At 38.1% G+C, this 17,622-nt stretch overlaps 1 protein-coding gene across 1 annotated transcript; it reads right to left on the bottom strand.

Annotated features, from left to right (window-relative positions):
• Positions 1-14,650, bottom strand: LOC139131058 (ubiquitin-protein ligase E3A-like). Its single transcript, XM_070696994.1, has 11 exons — positions 14,428-14,650; positions 13,998-14,051; positions 12,753-13,075; positions 10,865-12,057; positions 9,590-9,734; positions 7,255-7,460; positions 6,552-6,716; positions 5,807-5,962; positions 5,215-5,288; positions 4,385-4,528; positions 1-3,835 (listed from the first exon to the last, which is right to left on the bottom strand). The coding sequence occupies exons 1-11, from the start codon at positions 14,493-14,495 to the stop codon at positions 3,715-3,717; spliced, it is 2,649 nt and encodes an 882-aa protein (XP_070553095.1). The 5' UTR covers positions 14,496-14,650; the 3' UTR covers positions 1-3,714.
• Between the last annotated feature and the right edge of the window lie 2,972 nt (positions 14,651-17,622).

Raw genomic sequence — 17,622 nt, 5'->3', positions numbered from 1 at the left:
CACTTGAAAACGTCTTTATTTGGTTAGGAAAGCAGAAAAGCAACCACATTGTGCAAGCCATGACTATGCAAAAATTATTCTAACTGCACCAAAAAAAGAAATGACAATACTGTGTATTTGATATATATATAGCATACTCATTTTTCAATACTTTTCAAGATATTTTGGTTAAATAAAATTCTCAATGCATAGTTGGCTTTAGTTTCAATTACAAGTAACATCAGGTATTCCTATTTGGTGAGAATGCCAGTGGAGAAAGATGGCACAGGAAACAAGTACAATCGAAATGGAGACGTGCGCTTTGTACTGATTCTAGATACACTGCTAACAAACTATACATTGACATCAAGCTCTGCAATTACAGAAATAAACTCTGCTTCTTACTACATAGCTAAGATTAGTTGAGTCATGAAAAAGAATATTATCACTGACAGCGACTTTCACTACCATGCTTGATTCTCTTTTTTTATACACAGAAATGTCACTAATAAGTGTTTGGTTTACAGTCAACTGTACAGTGAAAGATGGAAATAAAATGCTGAGAGCCCTGTGAGTTTCTGTTCTTCAGTATTCTGTATAAGAGAAAAATGTTCCCAGTTGTTCATACAACAATACATTTGATTTGAAAGATTTCCCCCGAGGCAAGGATGACTCTAATACATCAGTGGTGCATTATATTGGTCTTGAGGGCACTACGCACAGTTACTGCTGCGGGCAATATTGGTTAGTCAGTGCTGTGATGGAAAGCAATATTGACAGCAGTTTTTACGAGGATGCCAGTATACAGTATGTTATCTGGATACTACAGCTTATTTGCAAGAGTTGCCCACTGGTGTACAAAAATCATCACACTGGTAATGGATGAAATGCTGAGTTTGAAAACTCTCTCTCTGTACATTCCCAGACCTTGGTCAAAAAAACCCACTGAAGATGGCTGTTTCATCTTTACACTGGTCAATGATGCTGATGTGTAACACATACTTTTCCAACCGAGAGCTTAAATGCTTTGTGAGGGCTTTTCAAGAGCAACTTCAGGTAAAAACTGCTGTACACAAAAGAATGGCGACTCTTCTACATCATTGTCTGTTCAGAGACGCAAAGAATGGGAGCATAGCTGCTCTCTGCTCAGAGTTCCATCTAACAAAATGTAATGTAATAATGCAAAACAGACTTTTTGCAATGCACTTGTAAATAAATCTGTTCAAGCCACTGACATAAGGACAACGTCAAATTTTCAATGTGTAATAAACTGGGGCATTCACACTTCTACATTTGTCACAGCCAACATATTTTTCTAAAGCAAGCATATTTTTGGTTTGCGTTCTCAATAATTAGAGAGATAGCTTTTCCTGCATAAAATAGGAATGACGAAAAAACTACTATTCACAGTTTGTTACCCCTACGGGTAAATTTGTAGTTTCTGTGGCCGAGTATGACACAGTCAAAACATCAATCTCATTTCTATGTACATAACACTCCCTGTAGAGTTTCTGGAACAATGGCCTCACAAATTTGCTGTATCAATCCGAGGGCACAATCTCTCAGCCGTGACAACTTCTCTGACAGCCTTTTGTTAAAGTCATAGAAACGAAACAAAGTCAGTGAAAGCAATCATATAGTTCTCTGTGACACAGCTTTAATGACTACTCTCATTGGTCTGACCACTTTGCTCTGAATGATGATTTTTGGTGTATTTGTGTGTGTTGCAATCACACTGAAGGGGTTTGCAATTAAAGGGGTCCAGTACCTGTCCACTTCTTTTGCCAGGAGGAGTACAATATTCTACAGCTCCAGCAAGACACAGATATCACTGATGGCATTTTGAGTGAAATTCTGCGCAACAGAAAATGCAAAACTGGAAAAAGAAGCAGTGCATGTGTTTCCATTGGTACTGGGTCTAAGCACTGTGTAACACTAGATTGATTAGCAAGCCCTTGCCATCATAATTTGATGCCAGGATTTCTATTGGCTACATACATGACAAATAGACGGTAATGAGGTACGTGCATAGTTCAAGGTGAGCTTGGGGGAAAGCGAGTTCACTAAAAATCTACCATCAGTGTCCCACTCTATTAATTGGTACAAGTTTACAGAAAATTGAAGGTGTCCCTTTACATGAAAAAAGACGCTGTATGGGTATAGTGTATCAATGAAGTGTTTTTCCCCTTAGTACAAATTACCTCATCAGCCACAGAGAATGTCTATGGGAGGACCACTTAAACAAAGGCGAGTGCTGGGCAACAGGATGCAAAATTGCAAAGGAAAACCTTCATTCCCAAACAATCAATTCCATAGCATATTGCATTCCCTGCATCAAGTGACCTGATCCCACAGACAAACTATGATCCCTACGATAGCACTATGGGTAAAAAGCGCCCCCAGACCCCCAAATTGATAATCAACTTCTTCAGTGTTTCAAGAAAGATTTATGTATATAATAGTGTAAAAATTTTACCAATAATCCACCAAAAGAAACCATCTTCTACTGCTTTTCGTGTATGCAAATCTTACGTAATGGGTTTTGTATCATGTCTACATGGAGTGTAGACAGTTACAATGTGAACAGAGCTTGTAAATTTTCCCAGCAGTTTTCCATACAGAATGGCTTCATCATAGACAAAGGCATGACATGGCACTCATTCTGTACCATTTCACACCCACATCTAGTCGTGAGATCAAAGCTCTTCATTCAAAAAAAAAAAGATTGGGTTGTACCAAACTTTGCTAGTGAAAAGGTAAAAATAAAGATGACACCACAAAACCTGATAGGTTGATAGATTGAAATATGGCAAGATTGACAAAAATTCCCCTTTACATCACTTCTGCAGTGTGCCCATGACACACTGCAACATAGAAAGCATTTGCCTTTGACCCCTAGATGACCTTTCACTGTGCACTTGGGAAGGAAACACAGCAGTACACTGAACCGTTTCACAAAGGTTCTTTGTTTTCTTATATCAAGTAGGCGGAATATTAAGCTCAATAATTCAAATTTATTTACTTGTTTTCTGTCAGTGGGAGAGTTGACCTCATTCTATTTTATAACTGACAAAAGTGTCAATTACTATCATATACAAGGACCTGTGTTTCTCATGTTTTTCATTCTTTCTGCAAAAATTCAGTGCAGTGATTCAGGTGGATTTCATAGGATTTTACCTTTTAGTGGTGGTTTAACATGTTTTATTTTCATCTGAAACACAGACAGCTGGGGGTTTTATTTAATGTACCATAGTGATATAGTTGTCATTTTTGCCCTAAGCTGTGTTTTCACAGCTGTGAACAGGATTAATAACATGAACGGACATGAAATTCTGAGCGCTCTTGTCAGAAAATCACACAAAAAAGAGAAATAGGAATAGTGGAGATAATTAAAATGACATTTCTGAGCTTTGTTGAGGTTAATAGCTAAATTAAGCTACATCTTAATCAAAAATGTTAAATGTCTTACTATCTTGCTTTCATTTCCTTCTTTCTGACGTAAATTAGGAGTTAACAGCAAAGTATATTCTGATTGGTTGACTTTGTTGTAATCCTGCGATAATTTAGCAAAATCCACCAATCAGTTAACAGCTTGCATGTCAGCCTTTAAGACACACACAAGACAGTAAATTTGATGTCTATGAAAAAAGTAAAATGCTTAAAGTTAAGTGTTTGATGTTGTTATTGAAAACTGTCGTCTTTGTTGTTGTTATTGTTGGTGATGATGTACCTCTTTCAAAGCATTCCAAAGCCTTTGGCATTGGAAATGGCCTTGATAAGCCGTTCCTCCAGTTTTTCCTTGCTGCTGTATTGCGGCAGCAACAGTACATTGAAGCAGGTGTGGGATGTTGGCAATCTGAAAAGTGAAACGGACACAAAACTTTGTGAGCCATTTTTAACTTGAGTTTGCCTCTAGATCACAATTGTATGCTTGAACTTGTATGAATCAAGTGTGAATGATTTGTGTAAGCTTCTCTAAACATTTACTACATGGAAAAAAGCAAGAAACTGTAGACTGTCTTTAAACTGATATTCGATCCACACTGTAACCTTAATTTACAGAACTTAAATTTGCACATCTATTATGATACACCCCTCAATAAGAACCAGATCACCGCAAAATTTTAAAGCAGTGTTGGATATTTCCCCCTTACGAGAAAAACCTGGAGCAAACACTGGGAAATGCTTCCACCATGCACTTTCAAACATTGTGACTACTCTTGAGTATCTTCTCTCTGCACCTGCAGTCTGGTGGCGGAAGGAATAGTCTATTCTGAATAATTTCTGTAGTAGAGACTGACTACATAGACATACATGTATTAAGAAAAATTGACAAAATCCCTAAGGCACAAATTAGAAATATTACAAAAGCTTGAACAGCTGATGAGAAAAAACAAACTCTCACCTATCTGAGTCAGGGCCATTTCTGGCAATGATCAGTTTCAATTTGGCCAATCCACCGATGGGTACTCGGTCACTTCCTGTGGTGAACATCAGTAACTTCTTCTTATCTTCCTCACTGAAAGCGTGCACAATTTCCCAGAATTGCCTGTATTCCAACAGAGAAAACACAATTACATAGTTAGGCCATCAGCATCATTTTTTAGTGGCACAAACATCGACGCATTTGTGTCAGCCTGAAGTGCATCAAAATCCCATCAAACATGCTGCTTGCCATCATGAAAATGTATATCAAGTTTGTATAAATTTGGTAATGTAAGCACATGGTTAGATGGGAACAATTACTATAACCACAACTGATATTTTATTTTTTAAAATAAGCAAACTTTGTTTACATACATGTACATTTTGCCATTGATGACAGTGCAAGTTGAGGCCAACAAAGATAACAGCTCTAGAATTAAAGTGTTAATATTCCTTTATATATATATTCTACCAATACTACTATACTAAATTTTGATGAATTCCATGGTGGGTTGGTTCAATTTACTAAATTAATTTCCTCTTTGACCTTCTGAAATTCTTCTTTATGGGGTCTTTTCACATGACAATATAATGGCTCAACTTGCATACACGAGGTATGTTAATATACATACAGATAAAGTTAACACAAGCATAATGCTATTAGAGTAAAATTTCCAGAACTTGATTGGTCATGTCATGAGAAATACAGAACGCAGACTGAAGATGATGTCATACTAAATGGACGCACATGAAGTCAGCATATTACACATGCGAGAGAGAAACTGTGAGGAATGTCATGGATTTCAATACCTGATGATTGGACTGTCTCTTGAGAATCCGCCATCGTATTCTGTGGCTTCTTCCAAAGCGTCGAAGTCCAAATGCTGTAATGACAACATTTACAGTCAACTCAATATTCTCAAATCAACAACTTTAGTCCAACAGAGTCCAAAGGTCAGTATTCTATATTAAAGTCATGAATACTGGATGAAAAATAAATTGTTTTCCTGAACCCATGAAGTTTGTTATCATGCTGTGAAAAACAAATTCTTATACAGGATGTATCACTATTTTAATGGAGGTACTTTTTATTTACAGTGTTTTGCTGTTGAAATAACATGGACTTCAAGTACCTAAACATAGAATGTGCCTCAGCGACAGATATTTCGGACTCTCAAAATTTTTAATTCTTTCCTGATCGACCACTTTTGGGGGCTCATTTTAAAGTTCTTGCAGTAAGAAAAACTTTGACCGTCTTAGTTTTTTTTAAATTCTGAAATTTTACTTTTTCCCATAGAGAAAATACCATGGTCACATTTGTAATGGGTTGGAATTTTTTCTCGTGTGATCACCGAGGCTGGTTTATTAGAAATGCAACTGTCACATTGGATGTAGGACTTACCTTGCTGCCACACACCAGCATTTCAACTTCTTCTGGTGTGAACCACTGCTTCAAGGGAGATTCATCAGTGACCATGAGGAACCCACGTAGGAAGGCCCTGAATTGTTTCTCAATCGATTTGTTTAATACATAGTCTGCATACAATTCAACAAACTCCTACGACAAACAATGAAAGAATGTTATCAATGGAATATTGAAACATATCAAGAATAAGAAGGCTGCTTTTGTGCTTTTTTGCCTCTTATCAAAATATTAATATGACGATATTAGCTCTTTTTAAAATTTACAATGATAATCCTGTCATATTTTAGATTTATTTGTTTCTCACGGTTATTCACTTCCTTTCTCTGTGAATCTGTAAAAACACACACCGAGTGGAAAGTTCAACTTGGCTGGCTTCATCACTCAGTAGAGCAAAAGAGAAGATGCTATGCTGACCAAATACAGAGACAGATAGACATACATGTACAGTGTAGTCACTCACACACAGTGACACACATGCAAAACATTTTACACAAGAGAACCAACATGGATTCAAAACTGTAAACAGTAAATGGGCTGTTACAGAAAGGCAGACTGGAGAACGGACAGAACACAGGTAATTATCAAATGGAGTACAGAACCTGATTGCAGTAAGATGATGAGTATTGCAGTCCGCCAATGGATCATATTTTACCCTAAACCCAGGCCCTCTTTTTCCACAGACTATGATTAAACGATGAAAAGAATTCAGAAATACACTAACCTGTCTGTTCTCATTGGTAACTGGAATAGAGTTACCATTTTCCTTGAGTTCAAAGGTTACTGGAGCACCAAACAAATCTTGTAAACTGATTTGAAATGTTTGCATAAATGTATCTTCAACACTGTCCTCATACTCTAGAAGTGACTTCAGACTGTTGTATATTACCTGAGAAATGAACATTACATGCATTTTCATTACTTACGAAAGGGATAAATATTTCACTATGAAGGCTTTGAATATGATTGCTTTTAGCCTTGATGAAAAGGCATGAAGCAAACACTGTAAATCCTGGGGTCATTAACCTGAACAAGTCTTTACAATGGTCAATATCCTGAGTTTCAATTACACAGTCACCAAGATTTAGTAAATGTCACATTACAGTGATAAAATAATGACTTCCACAGACAGAGTTTCGAATCTGTTCAGTTGTGTGGAATGTAAAACTTTCCCAGATCTCTTGTGAGCTGAATACTCTTTTGACAAACGAAAACTTTATCATATTACACATGTTCATACATGTATGATGCTGACCCCGTGGGAATAATTTTGTTGACGTATAAGGAAACAGGGTGGATAGAGTTGAAATATCTCAGTTCTGTAGACATGAATTTTTGCTGAATAATACTCCATTTCGGTCTGACAATGTGGGATTTTCTAACGATCAACAGAACCAACTGCCCATGAAGAGAAATTCACAACTCACTGGATGGGAGTCCTCCATGTCTTTGAAGTTTCCGATCTTGCCCATGAGTTTCCTATACACCACCATTGGGAAATGGACATCAAGGATAATGTTATTGTAGATGGCCAGACCCAGGACAATGCCTATCAAAGTGAACTGTCCATCACTCTCAAAGGATGTAGGGTTGAACCAGTAGCTGTTGGTGCCCTCATCAAGACGGAACATACCTGTAAATCAAGACGGAACATACCTGTAAATATTAGGATGTAACAAAGTGTTACAAAACTAAATATCGACCAAAAAATTCAAGGGCTGTATACACGAGCCAAGTATTGATGGCACTATCACAGGGGGGTAAGATTTTGCTGGTACATGTAGTACATGTATAGACCCTCTCAAAGCCTCTTGCTTGCGACACATTCTCCCAGTCTCTCTGTCAATCATTGACATTTCAGGGCAAGTCTAGCAAGGGAATGCTCAATGACCAAGTTACATCCTCTATAGTGAAACCTTGCTGGCTACTACAGGTTGCTAAAGAAGACTATGCTATGACTTATTTGTGGGCATATGTGCTGGCAATAGAAGTCAGGGGGCATGGCAAAGCCTACAAAAGTATGAAGAGCAGTTGGAATCTAGTTCTGGATGTGTTGTCTTTGTTTTAGACAAACTTATTAAATCCACAAAAAGTGTTCAGAAGATTGTTTCTTTCTCCATGACATGCATCTCCTGCTGGCAACTTAGTATATAAACATTAAAGATCATCATTATTACATGAATCATAACATACAGCCATAAAGATAGTTTTTTAACCTGTACAGTGCAAGATACAGCTACACATACTATGTATTGGAGCCACAACACAGGTGATCATTTCCCACTGCATCAGGAAAGACATCAACACGTAACTTGATACCAGGACTGTGATGATCACTGGAAATAAGGCATATTTGGATAGTTCCCAAATATACCTTATTCCAGTAATCATCACAAACTTTTGACTGGGTTTGATGAATGCTCTAAATTTGAGCGCAACTTTACAACCATTCAAATCATGAGCACACTTTGACGAAAATTATCAACACAGCCATACAAAAATATTTTACTAAGCCAGCCACATGTATGAATGTGCAACACATAAACATACTATGCAGTCATGAAACTTGTTCATGAAAACATGCCTCTGTCTGCAGTCCGGGTCAGCTCCAAAATTGGAGACGCTATACCATAATATTTTCCCCTCTCATTAGCCAATCAGCGGCCAGCGCGCCATCAGTAAAAATGTATTTCCTGGCAACCTCCACATGCGTCCTTCGTTACGTACGCCATACTGTGTCGAACTCCCGCGCCGTATTCTGTCATAATGTCGAACAGTTGTGTGGCCACTCTGTCAAACACAATTTCAAAATCGCGTACCAGTTTTATTCTGGCTAAGACAACCAAACCCCATATATCGCTGTGATTCCTAGACTCTGGCTTGAAGTCCTGCGAAATATAAATCGTGTACCTACACAGATCGTTCAGAATACCCCATTTGTATCGGAGATGGCAGCGATACAAATTCTACCGTATGGGGAACAGTTGTGTGGCCACTCTGTCAACACATTTTCAAAATCGCGTACCATTTTTAGTCTGCGTTTGACAACTACAAAACAGGTATCGTTTTAAAGCTCTGACATTGCTCTTCTTTCTTGCAAAATGTTATACGCGTACCTACACAATAACCTTTATAACAGTATTTCTAATAGAGATGACGAACATCCACAAAATGATTCTCGGTACTTGAGCGAAATCGATAAACTGGGGTAGAAATGAATCGTCAATATTTCGAATATTTGTCCACTAATCGGACTCCTTGTTGGACATGACCTTCTGCAGAACACGTGGATTATGTTGACTGTCGAAATTCGTCGAAATTCACAAGACAGGGGCTTAATAAGCGGCCCAAAACTGCCGATCACACTTGGTGGGTAATTTGTGACCCAGCGTGACCTGTACTTTATTAATGATGTAATCTGGTCGATGATTGGCTGAATGCCGGAATACATTATCATAATGAGTCTCCAATTTTGGAGCTGACCCGGACTGGTCTGTAATCAAATGGAGCAGTGTTGAAAGGAAATACAATGACTGAAATCTAATTGAAGTGATACAAAAAGTAGGCTTGCTGTAGCAAGGACCAGCACACATTCACATATATGTATATGATGGTTTACTTTCATTCCTACATGTGCTTTGTACGACAACTGGTAATGAAAATATGTATGTGATTCATTGTCATAGAAGCAGCAATACCGGTGAGAGTGAGCACCATTTCACATTCCCAATTTATCAAGAAATAACAACATCTCCACCTTACCAATGTCTGGATTGAAAATCTCCTCAACAACTAGCTGAAAGAACTCCTTGGACACACCACCTTCATCAACACCTTGCTCACCATCAAATTCAACAAACAGTTGTTTCTTCAAGTCAGCTGGGTTTTCCATAGCTACCATTTCTAACTGTAAGGTAAAACAACAAGAAAAACAAAGGAAAACAGAAAGCATAATAAATGCATTGATCACACAGCAGAAAGAAAAAGTCAATGACCTAACAGTCATCCACTTCTGATGGTCTCCACCACATAAATAATATCCCCATGCATTTGAAGATGTATTCATGTAAAGTAGAGAGATGCATTTTGTGCAGTCTGAGTACATAAACACATCACAGTGCTATTGTTAGGAGTTTTAAGCAAGTAAATGGTATCCACATTCCCCTTGATTTATCAATGTAATTAGATCCTAAAATCATTTGCCAATGTTCCCCAACCAACCTTAGCAAAAATACTGCACCATAAGTACACCACAGTGGTACTTCACATGTCGCATACAGTGCTAACTTGAGAACCTTTTTTTTGGTTTCCTGAAAATGTTTCTTTGTGTACGAGTCACTCGAACTTCTTATGCAACTCAAAAGACAAGTTCAAATGTCAAGTGTTTGAGTTGATGGACATGCAAGACATGGGTCTTTGATGTAATATTGCCATTGCAACATTTGGTGTAGACGGATCTATTACAGTGGTTTGCACTGACTCGTTGGCAAAAGACAAACTAGACATATTGTCTACATTGAGGTATTGTCAACACAGTCAGACATATAGCCCTTGCTTTCAGACTTAGTTGTTTTGACTATATCTGACCTCGTACATGTATAAGACAATATTTCAAATTTGGCAGAATTGATTTCTCTGTGATCAACTAGTGTTACTGCTTAGCTAACAATTACACCTGAGAATGTTGGCAAAACCTCAATTTAGACAATATGTCAAGTTCAAGTAATGCCAACGGGTCAAAGCAAACCACTCTAAAGCCTCCCACTGCCCCACTTTGTGAGTTATCACTTTGCTGTACATCACGATGTCGGATGACATTATTTGGAAATGGGATAAGAGGGCATCGTGATATATTTTGGCAAGTAGATTAGTACAGGTAGGAAACACACATGACAAAACATTCACATGCTTAGTTTCTTTCTGAATCTAGATTAGCATGGCAGGGAAAAGTCACAATCTATCAGCACTTGTGAATCTCAAATCTTGCTTTGACACATGCAAGAATACATGTACATTCATGCTGTCCAAAATTCTTACCCTGACAAGAGCATCATCAATGATGTGATCTCGCCTAACTTTCAGCCTAAGATATGGATTAATCTGATGACCCTGTACGAGACTGTGTAACACTGTCATTCTTCTCTCGTTATACATGCGGATACGGTTGTCATAGTAGAGACCTAAGTTCTTGGTGGCCGGTGTTAAAATGAACGGATAATTGAGGAATGAGAAACGATCGCCCATTTCACTCTTGTAGTTAGTGAAGTCCCGATCCATCTCGATGTGTTCATTGAGAGGTTCATTGTAGAAATCATCTAATGCTATTAGGGGTTTATACGAGTCAATTGCTTTGACACCCAGTTCCTTCTCAAGGTCATCTTCTTTTGGCACTTTCCTTTCCTTGACCTCGTGAGCGATGGCCCCAAAAAGGTCATTGAGATCCTCGTGCTCAATCTTGATGTTGTCGTTCTTCTCGTCGATCTCTCCGGCTAGTAAACTGGCATAGAAGATAATTTTCATGCACTTTGTTGCACTTGTGATGGAATCATCGTCGTTCACCAGGGCATTCCTCGTGCGTCCACTGTACTGACCGCTAATGACCTTAAAGGTAATGAGCTGTTGGAACATTTCAAGTTTCTTCTTGAGATTATGCTCCGGGTACTTGGACCATATTCTCACGACCTTGGCCTGAGCTGGAACAGGTAGAAGACTCATAGCTTTACAGAAACTTGGCAGAGCACTGTCCAGATATTCAGGGCTGTGGAGCATAGGATTTTCCATCAGAATCAGGAACAAATTCAGATAGCTGGGATTATTTTTCAGGGGGTGCTTGTATCGCAAGTCAATTTCCACTGTAGGTGATAAATACACTAACGCATTGAGCAGTGCATTTTCTGTTCTTTTGCCCCCTTCAGCAAATAGCGCCTGGTAGATGCGCCTAACTGCTTCGATATCTACAGTCATCAGGTCATTTATAAGTGTCACGTTCTTGTCATTATCGGCATCGTGTTCTGTGGATTCATCAATGTCTCTGTCAGCATCTATGGGCGTTTCTCTTACTTTATTTTCTTCGACACGTTGAGACTTCAAGAAACTCACGTTCAGAGTCTCTGTACAAGAGAAGACCTCTCCGATGACTCTGACAAGCGGTGAGTAATCATTGCTATCTTTACACTTCCCGAGTAACTCCAGAACATCTGCTTCTGAAAGGCCCTTTTTCTTGGGTTTCACTGTTTTTGGGGAAATAACAAGATGTCATGGAAAGAAGTGTTAGTGAAGTTGGGGAAAACTTTATCCCTCAATGACAAAAAAGAAAAGTAATCAGGTTTATAATGATAGTGATGCTTCTCAAATAAGCATTGTTCGTATGGAAAAACTCATCCAATTTTGCTATAATTGCCATTACAGTTGTCAGATATAGAGATACTGTACTCTTTCTAGTAGTCCTGCCTCATATATATATGTGTATATTGTGTGGCAGCTGATTCTTGTTACGTACTTAAGTCTGTTTGCAAACAAACAGTCTTTGAAGTTCATGAAGGGCTCACTGATACAATTTCATTGGGAAGTCCAGGAATGTAACTACAGTGCAAAGTTTGGGATGATTCCTGTTTTCCCTCAATAGTTCCACATTGATATAACAAGGGCCATGGAACAAGGTCAATCCTTAGTAACGAAAACCTTGTATGCGCTGTTTACTGTTGTTCTACATATTTAAATTTTACGATGACAATTACCGGTCCTTTTCTTCATGGCTAAGCCTTTTGTTTGCAGTATGAAACACTAAAGAGCCTTGCGGAGAATACAAACTAGTGGACCATATCATAATGTATGCAGCTTGAAAGCTTAGTCTGAGTTAGGTCTTTCTGGCATTGACTGAGCGACAAAAATGAACGACCTGACTGAATGATGGAAAAAACTGTACCTGCTAACTGGTTATTATCACAGTTGCTTGTTGATGGGCCTTCAGTACACTGTATTGGTTTGGTCAATGATGTACTTGCTGCGCTATCAGAAGAGTCTGCATTTTCAGCCTTAGGTGCCTTTTTGGCAATTTTGGTAGGACTCTCGCAGAGTTTAGCTTTCTTCTTGAATAGTTCCAGTGCCAGAACAGCAGCTTCATTGCTGTCAAGCTTCTTGCGTTTGCCACTGGATGCACAGAACTCGTTAGGACACTTCCCATCGCCACAGCCATCAATCAACTGGTAGTAGTAACGCTCAATCAATTGTTTTGCAGCCACACGCTTCCTGCAAAATTTCATAAAAATCCACAATTGCATCACTGTTACACACAATCATGTTAAGATTAAAATAATGCAGCTTTTCGTTTCTCACAGAAAAAATATGAAGCTAGTGCAGTATGAAACAGCGCTGTCAGTGCATTATTGAAGATATTCTTCAGTAGCTATATGTGAACCATAATACAGGCAGGTTTTAAAGCCAAGGAGTCCATCTGTGATAGTTGTACTTTCTAATGCCAACAAACTTCACAGAAGAATATTAGTACATGCATCCATGCCCTGAAAGGCATAAAAATCCAACTTGATTTCCTCTATATTAGATAATGTTGCACTATTGAAATGCTAGAAAAGTATGGTATTACAACTGTACTAGTATGTCAGTTGTGGAAACAAACTTTCTACAGTTTGGTATCACAATGGGTTACATAGTGTCTCTACATCTAATTTGGCATTTAGAAAGCCTTGGGCGCTACTGTATATTGAAACATGAACGATATGGCAATGTGCCAATCACGTCCGAAGTTTTTTATTTTGGCATACAATATTCTCTTACAGTAGTAGGGATTCAAACTTCCACCAACGGCACAAATAAGATTTGTACAACAATACATAAAGTAAATATGAATGATGTATGAATGAGTTGCTAAGAATTTCAAGTGTATCACCTTGATAATGAAAACCATAAATGTCGAAAATGTTGTTTGACTATGCCTTGATATCTGTCTCTACCCAACGACTTTACTACCCCTTGAGTTTAATATAAGGTTGTGACATTATTCCCTTCCTATCCTATAATCATGATGATGACATGGTAGCCAACATCAAATGTCAAAGCCCTAAAACACTGACTATTCTGTCACTAAAACTACAAAGGATTTAGTTTTTTGACGACATTTAGGCTCTGTTATCAAAAGAAGGCGTTCACTTACATGTCTTCTGCTGTTGAACCTGCTTGGGCATTCACTGGTGTGAGTTTGTTGTTGCTGTGGGATAAACAAAGAATAGTAAGACAATATTCTTCCATGTTACGTTCATGGGAGAAATACTGACTCCTTGGATTCGCACATCGCTATGTAGAATCAAAGAATCGGGGAAATGATCACCATGCAAGTACGGAAATTGGAAGGTCGGGTACGGAGGCCGGAGGCCTGGCCCCACAAATAGTCTTCGGGATTTGATCTGAAGTGTTCGCAGTTTCGACGAAGCGGACGATATTGTCATCCCAACAGCTAAAATAAGCAAACGGCACTGTAGAAAGTTTCCATAGATTGAATGGGGGACAGAAACGAACAGAACAGTGCCTCTAAAACATGATATCATCGCCAAAAATGTAAGTTGTTAACGATAACGTTTTAATACCTGTCTGCGGCACCGTTTTCTGGGGCTTGTGCTCCCGGGCTCTGAGACGATTCCTCGGACGAACTCATACGAAAATCTGCACTTCAGAAATCAAAATAAAAAATGCCACCGCTTTCAAACGGGATGGCTAACATGGAAGCGTTTGTAGGTACAAGAATAATACTAAACAAGATTCAAACACTCGTCGGGAAAAGTCGCCATTTTGGATTTCAGGCAGAATATTTTTTACCCACAGTTCCAAGTAAAAAGAACTACCTAGCTATTGATTTTGAATACGTACAGTCTAAATATATAATTTATGGAAAACTAGTACACTATTACAGGATAATAAAGTAACCGTCATAAGAAAAGTTGTAACAGAGGAACTATTTCGCATCTGATATGCGGTAAGATCGAGATGCGCCCGAATTTAGTAATTTAAGTGAAATAAAATGTAAAGAGTTAAAGGGTCCTTGAACTTCCGGTATCTTATCATCCGCAAACAAGCGAACACAATGTTTGATATTCAGGGGGTACTGTAAGTGTCACGAATCAAAAAATTCGGGGGAGGGCATTGAAGACGACCTTTAGCTGGAAAACGTAAACATTGACAAAAAATCATAATTACTTTCATTTTTGATTAGAAAGGGTTTTCATAAAATTCTATATCAGGCGTGCCAAAAAGTTTCTCAAAGGTCAAAAAGCTTTGAAGAGTGTCATTAAACTGAACCATTAATATCCTGGGGCTTGGAAGATTGGACGAGATATTCAAGATGCTTTATATACAAGCCTATAAGCAGACACACACACACATGGCTGGAAAATATGTCACGTTGACATGAAATGAAAAAATAATGCACCAACTGTTGCCTTTAGGCTATTTGTTAAAGCTTACTTTTCAACCTCACGCACCTGTGCCACTGTTTCGGAATACCGTCGGCTCAATAAGTGAGAAATATTACAACTCACATCGTTCAGGATATTCTATATGTACCCAGTTTGCTTAGTTTTTAATTTTTCTTGTCTTTCAGCGTATTGCAACCATGAATATTCGCTAGGTTTCCCCTAAAATGCGCACAGTCTTCGATCTTGGGCCTTCTGTGTTAGGCCGCGTTCAAAAAAAAATGGTGGGGGGGGGGGCTGAAGGAATTCAGGGGGGATTCGAAAATTTTTGGGGTAGTGGAGGGGGGGACTTGAAAGTTTTGCTCTGCCTATACGGGGGGGGGGACCTGAAAATATTTTGACTACCAACATTTTGATGTCGTCAAATGGTTCTAATGTTAGTAATTAAACAAAATCTAGAACCGTTGTGCCGCATTTTATGTCTTTAATCTCGAAAAAATCTAAACATGTATGAATGCCATTAAATTTTCGTAAAACAAGTTGGCCTTGTAATGGGGCAGGAGCTGCAACTGTTGATAATTTTTCAATATTTCTATGCAATGTATCAAACACAGTTTCTTAGTGTCTCTCTACAGCATGCTGAAAAACACAATATTCAGTTTGTCAACAAAGCCCATTTGTCTAAATATTGGTGATAATTGAATGATACAAATGCATGGTACATGTAGGCTGTGTTTGCAAGCTGAATACTGGACAGCTCAACATGCTGTAGGGAGTAGAACAAGAACGCAATTGTATAAACTGAACAAAAATATTGTCAAAATAATAGTTTAACTGCCCTGCTACTACATACTGGCAGTGATAGTGATACATGTAGCTCTGCCTCTGATGTAGTTTAAGAAAAGTTTCGGTCATAGGACACTCAATTGACAGTGAAACATACATCTACTTGTACACAAGATCCAGCCAGAGAGCAACACATAGAAGACTAGGGGACTAACAGTTACCATGGATTTTTGAATTCTGGCATATGAGAACAATCAAATATTAGAGAAAAAAGATGGGGTCACCATAATTGATCTTATACAAATGTACAATGAAAAGTCAGTTTCTCTGAAATCACTTAAAATCAATATATAAAACCATTCATTTCAAGTTCATGCAGTGAATGAAATTTTCACATCTCATTGTACAAAAACACAAAAGTAAAACTTTGAACAGTAAAGAAAAAAAATGTGTGACTAAATGGAACCGTTTAGGCCTATATTTTATCAAATTTACCATTATTACACCCAAAATTTCTGAGATTAAAACATTAATTTCATGGAATATTTTAACCTTCCAGTATTGTCAACTTTGTAAGACATTTATAAGTAGCATCTAAGTTGTATATATGTCTTGTCCTTTAAAAAAAAAAATTTCGGTAGGTCACTGTGCTCAGTTTTTCACAATTTGGTTAAACGTAGCCAGGAATACACAATTTTCATACTCTCTCATGATTGTCATTTTGTGTGCTTTTCAGTTGGTGACATAGAGTTGGATAAACTCAAGTCGGCTTAGACTGAGAAATCCAAAAAGTCCACTGACACATTTAAAAATGAATCAATTTAAGAACTTGCCCCAGGTATATGGCTCTACAACCTGCTGATAAGAGGTAGTGTTGAACATCTGCATGCAGAACGACACATTACATGTTTATTTTTACTCTGCGTGCATTCCCTATAAATATGCGGCTATATGGTAATTTGGGGGGACTTGAAAATTTTTGAGGGTATTGAGGGGGGACCTGAAAATTTTCGAGGGTATTGAGGGGGGGGGGATCTGAAAAAAAAAAGATTTCAATCGCGATTCCTCCATCCCCCCCCTCCCAACCATTTTTTGAACGCGGCCTTAGGCCTAATAATGCAACTTTTGCAGATTGCTTGTGTTATTTCTTGTTATTAGGCCTACAGCTCGTCATTCACCTTGTTCAAATATCTATGCACTTTGCTGTGCCGTGTTGTTCTTCAATGACAGGTAAATTGACCAACAAATGATTAACCCTTGAGCGCCAAAGTCAATTTTTGTCACCTGCACAAAATATACCCCGGTCAATTTTTTTCAGATTTTTGCCACAATTTTGGTAAAACATTGTTGCCAATGAAATATGGAGTCCATTTGGTCCAAATTTACCAAATAAATTACAGAAACATTTATAAAAATTTGAATAATGTTGCACTATTATTTTGGTGGGAAAAAAACAGCACTCAAAGGGTTAAGTAATACTGAAGGGGTGCTGGAAAACTAATCAAGATAAAGGTATTAAAAAGTAAAGCTAAAGCAACTTTTTTAAAATCTGTATCTTAAAATATCTTAAAAGACAGTCAGCTAGCT

The sequence above is a fragment of the Ptychodera flava genome, chromosome 4, assembly GCF_041260155.1.
Source record: "Ptychodera flava strain L36383 chromosome 4, AS_Pfla_20210202, whole genome shotgun sequence".
In the NCBI taxonomy this organism is placed as follows: domain Eukaryota; kingdom Metazoa; phylum Hemichordata; class Enteropneusta; family Ptychoderidae; genus Ptychodera; species Ptychodera flava.
This window is presented reverse-complemented; position numbering and strand designations above follow the sequence as displayed.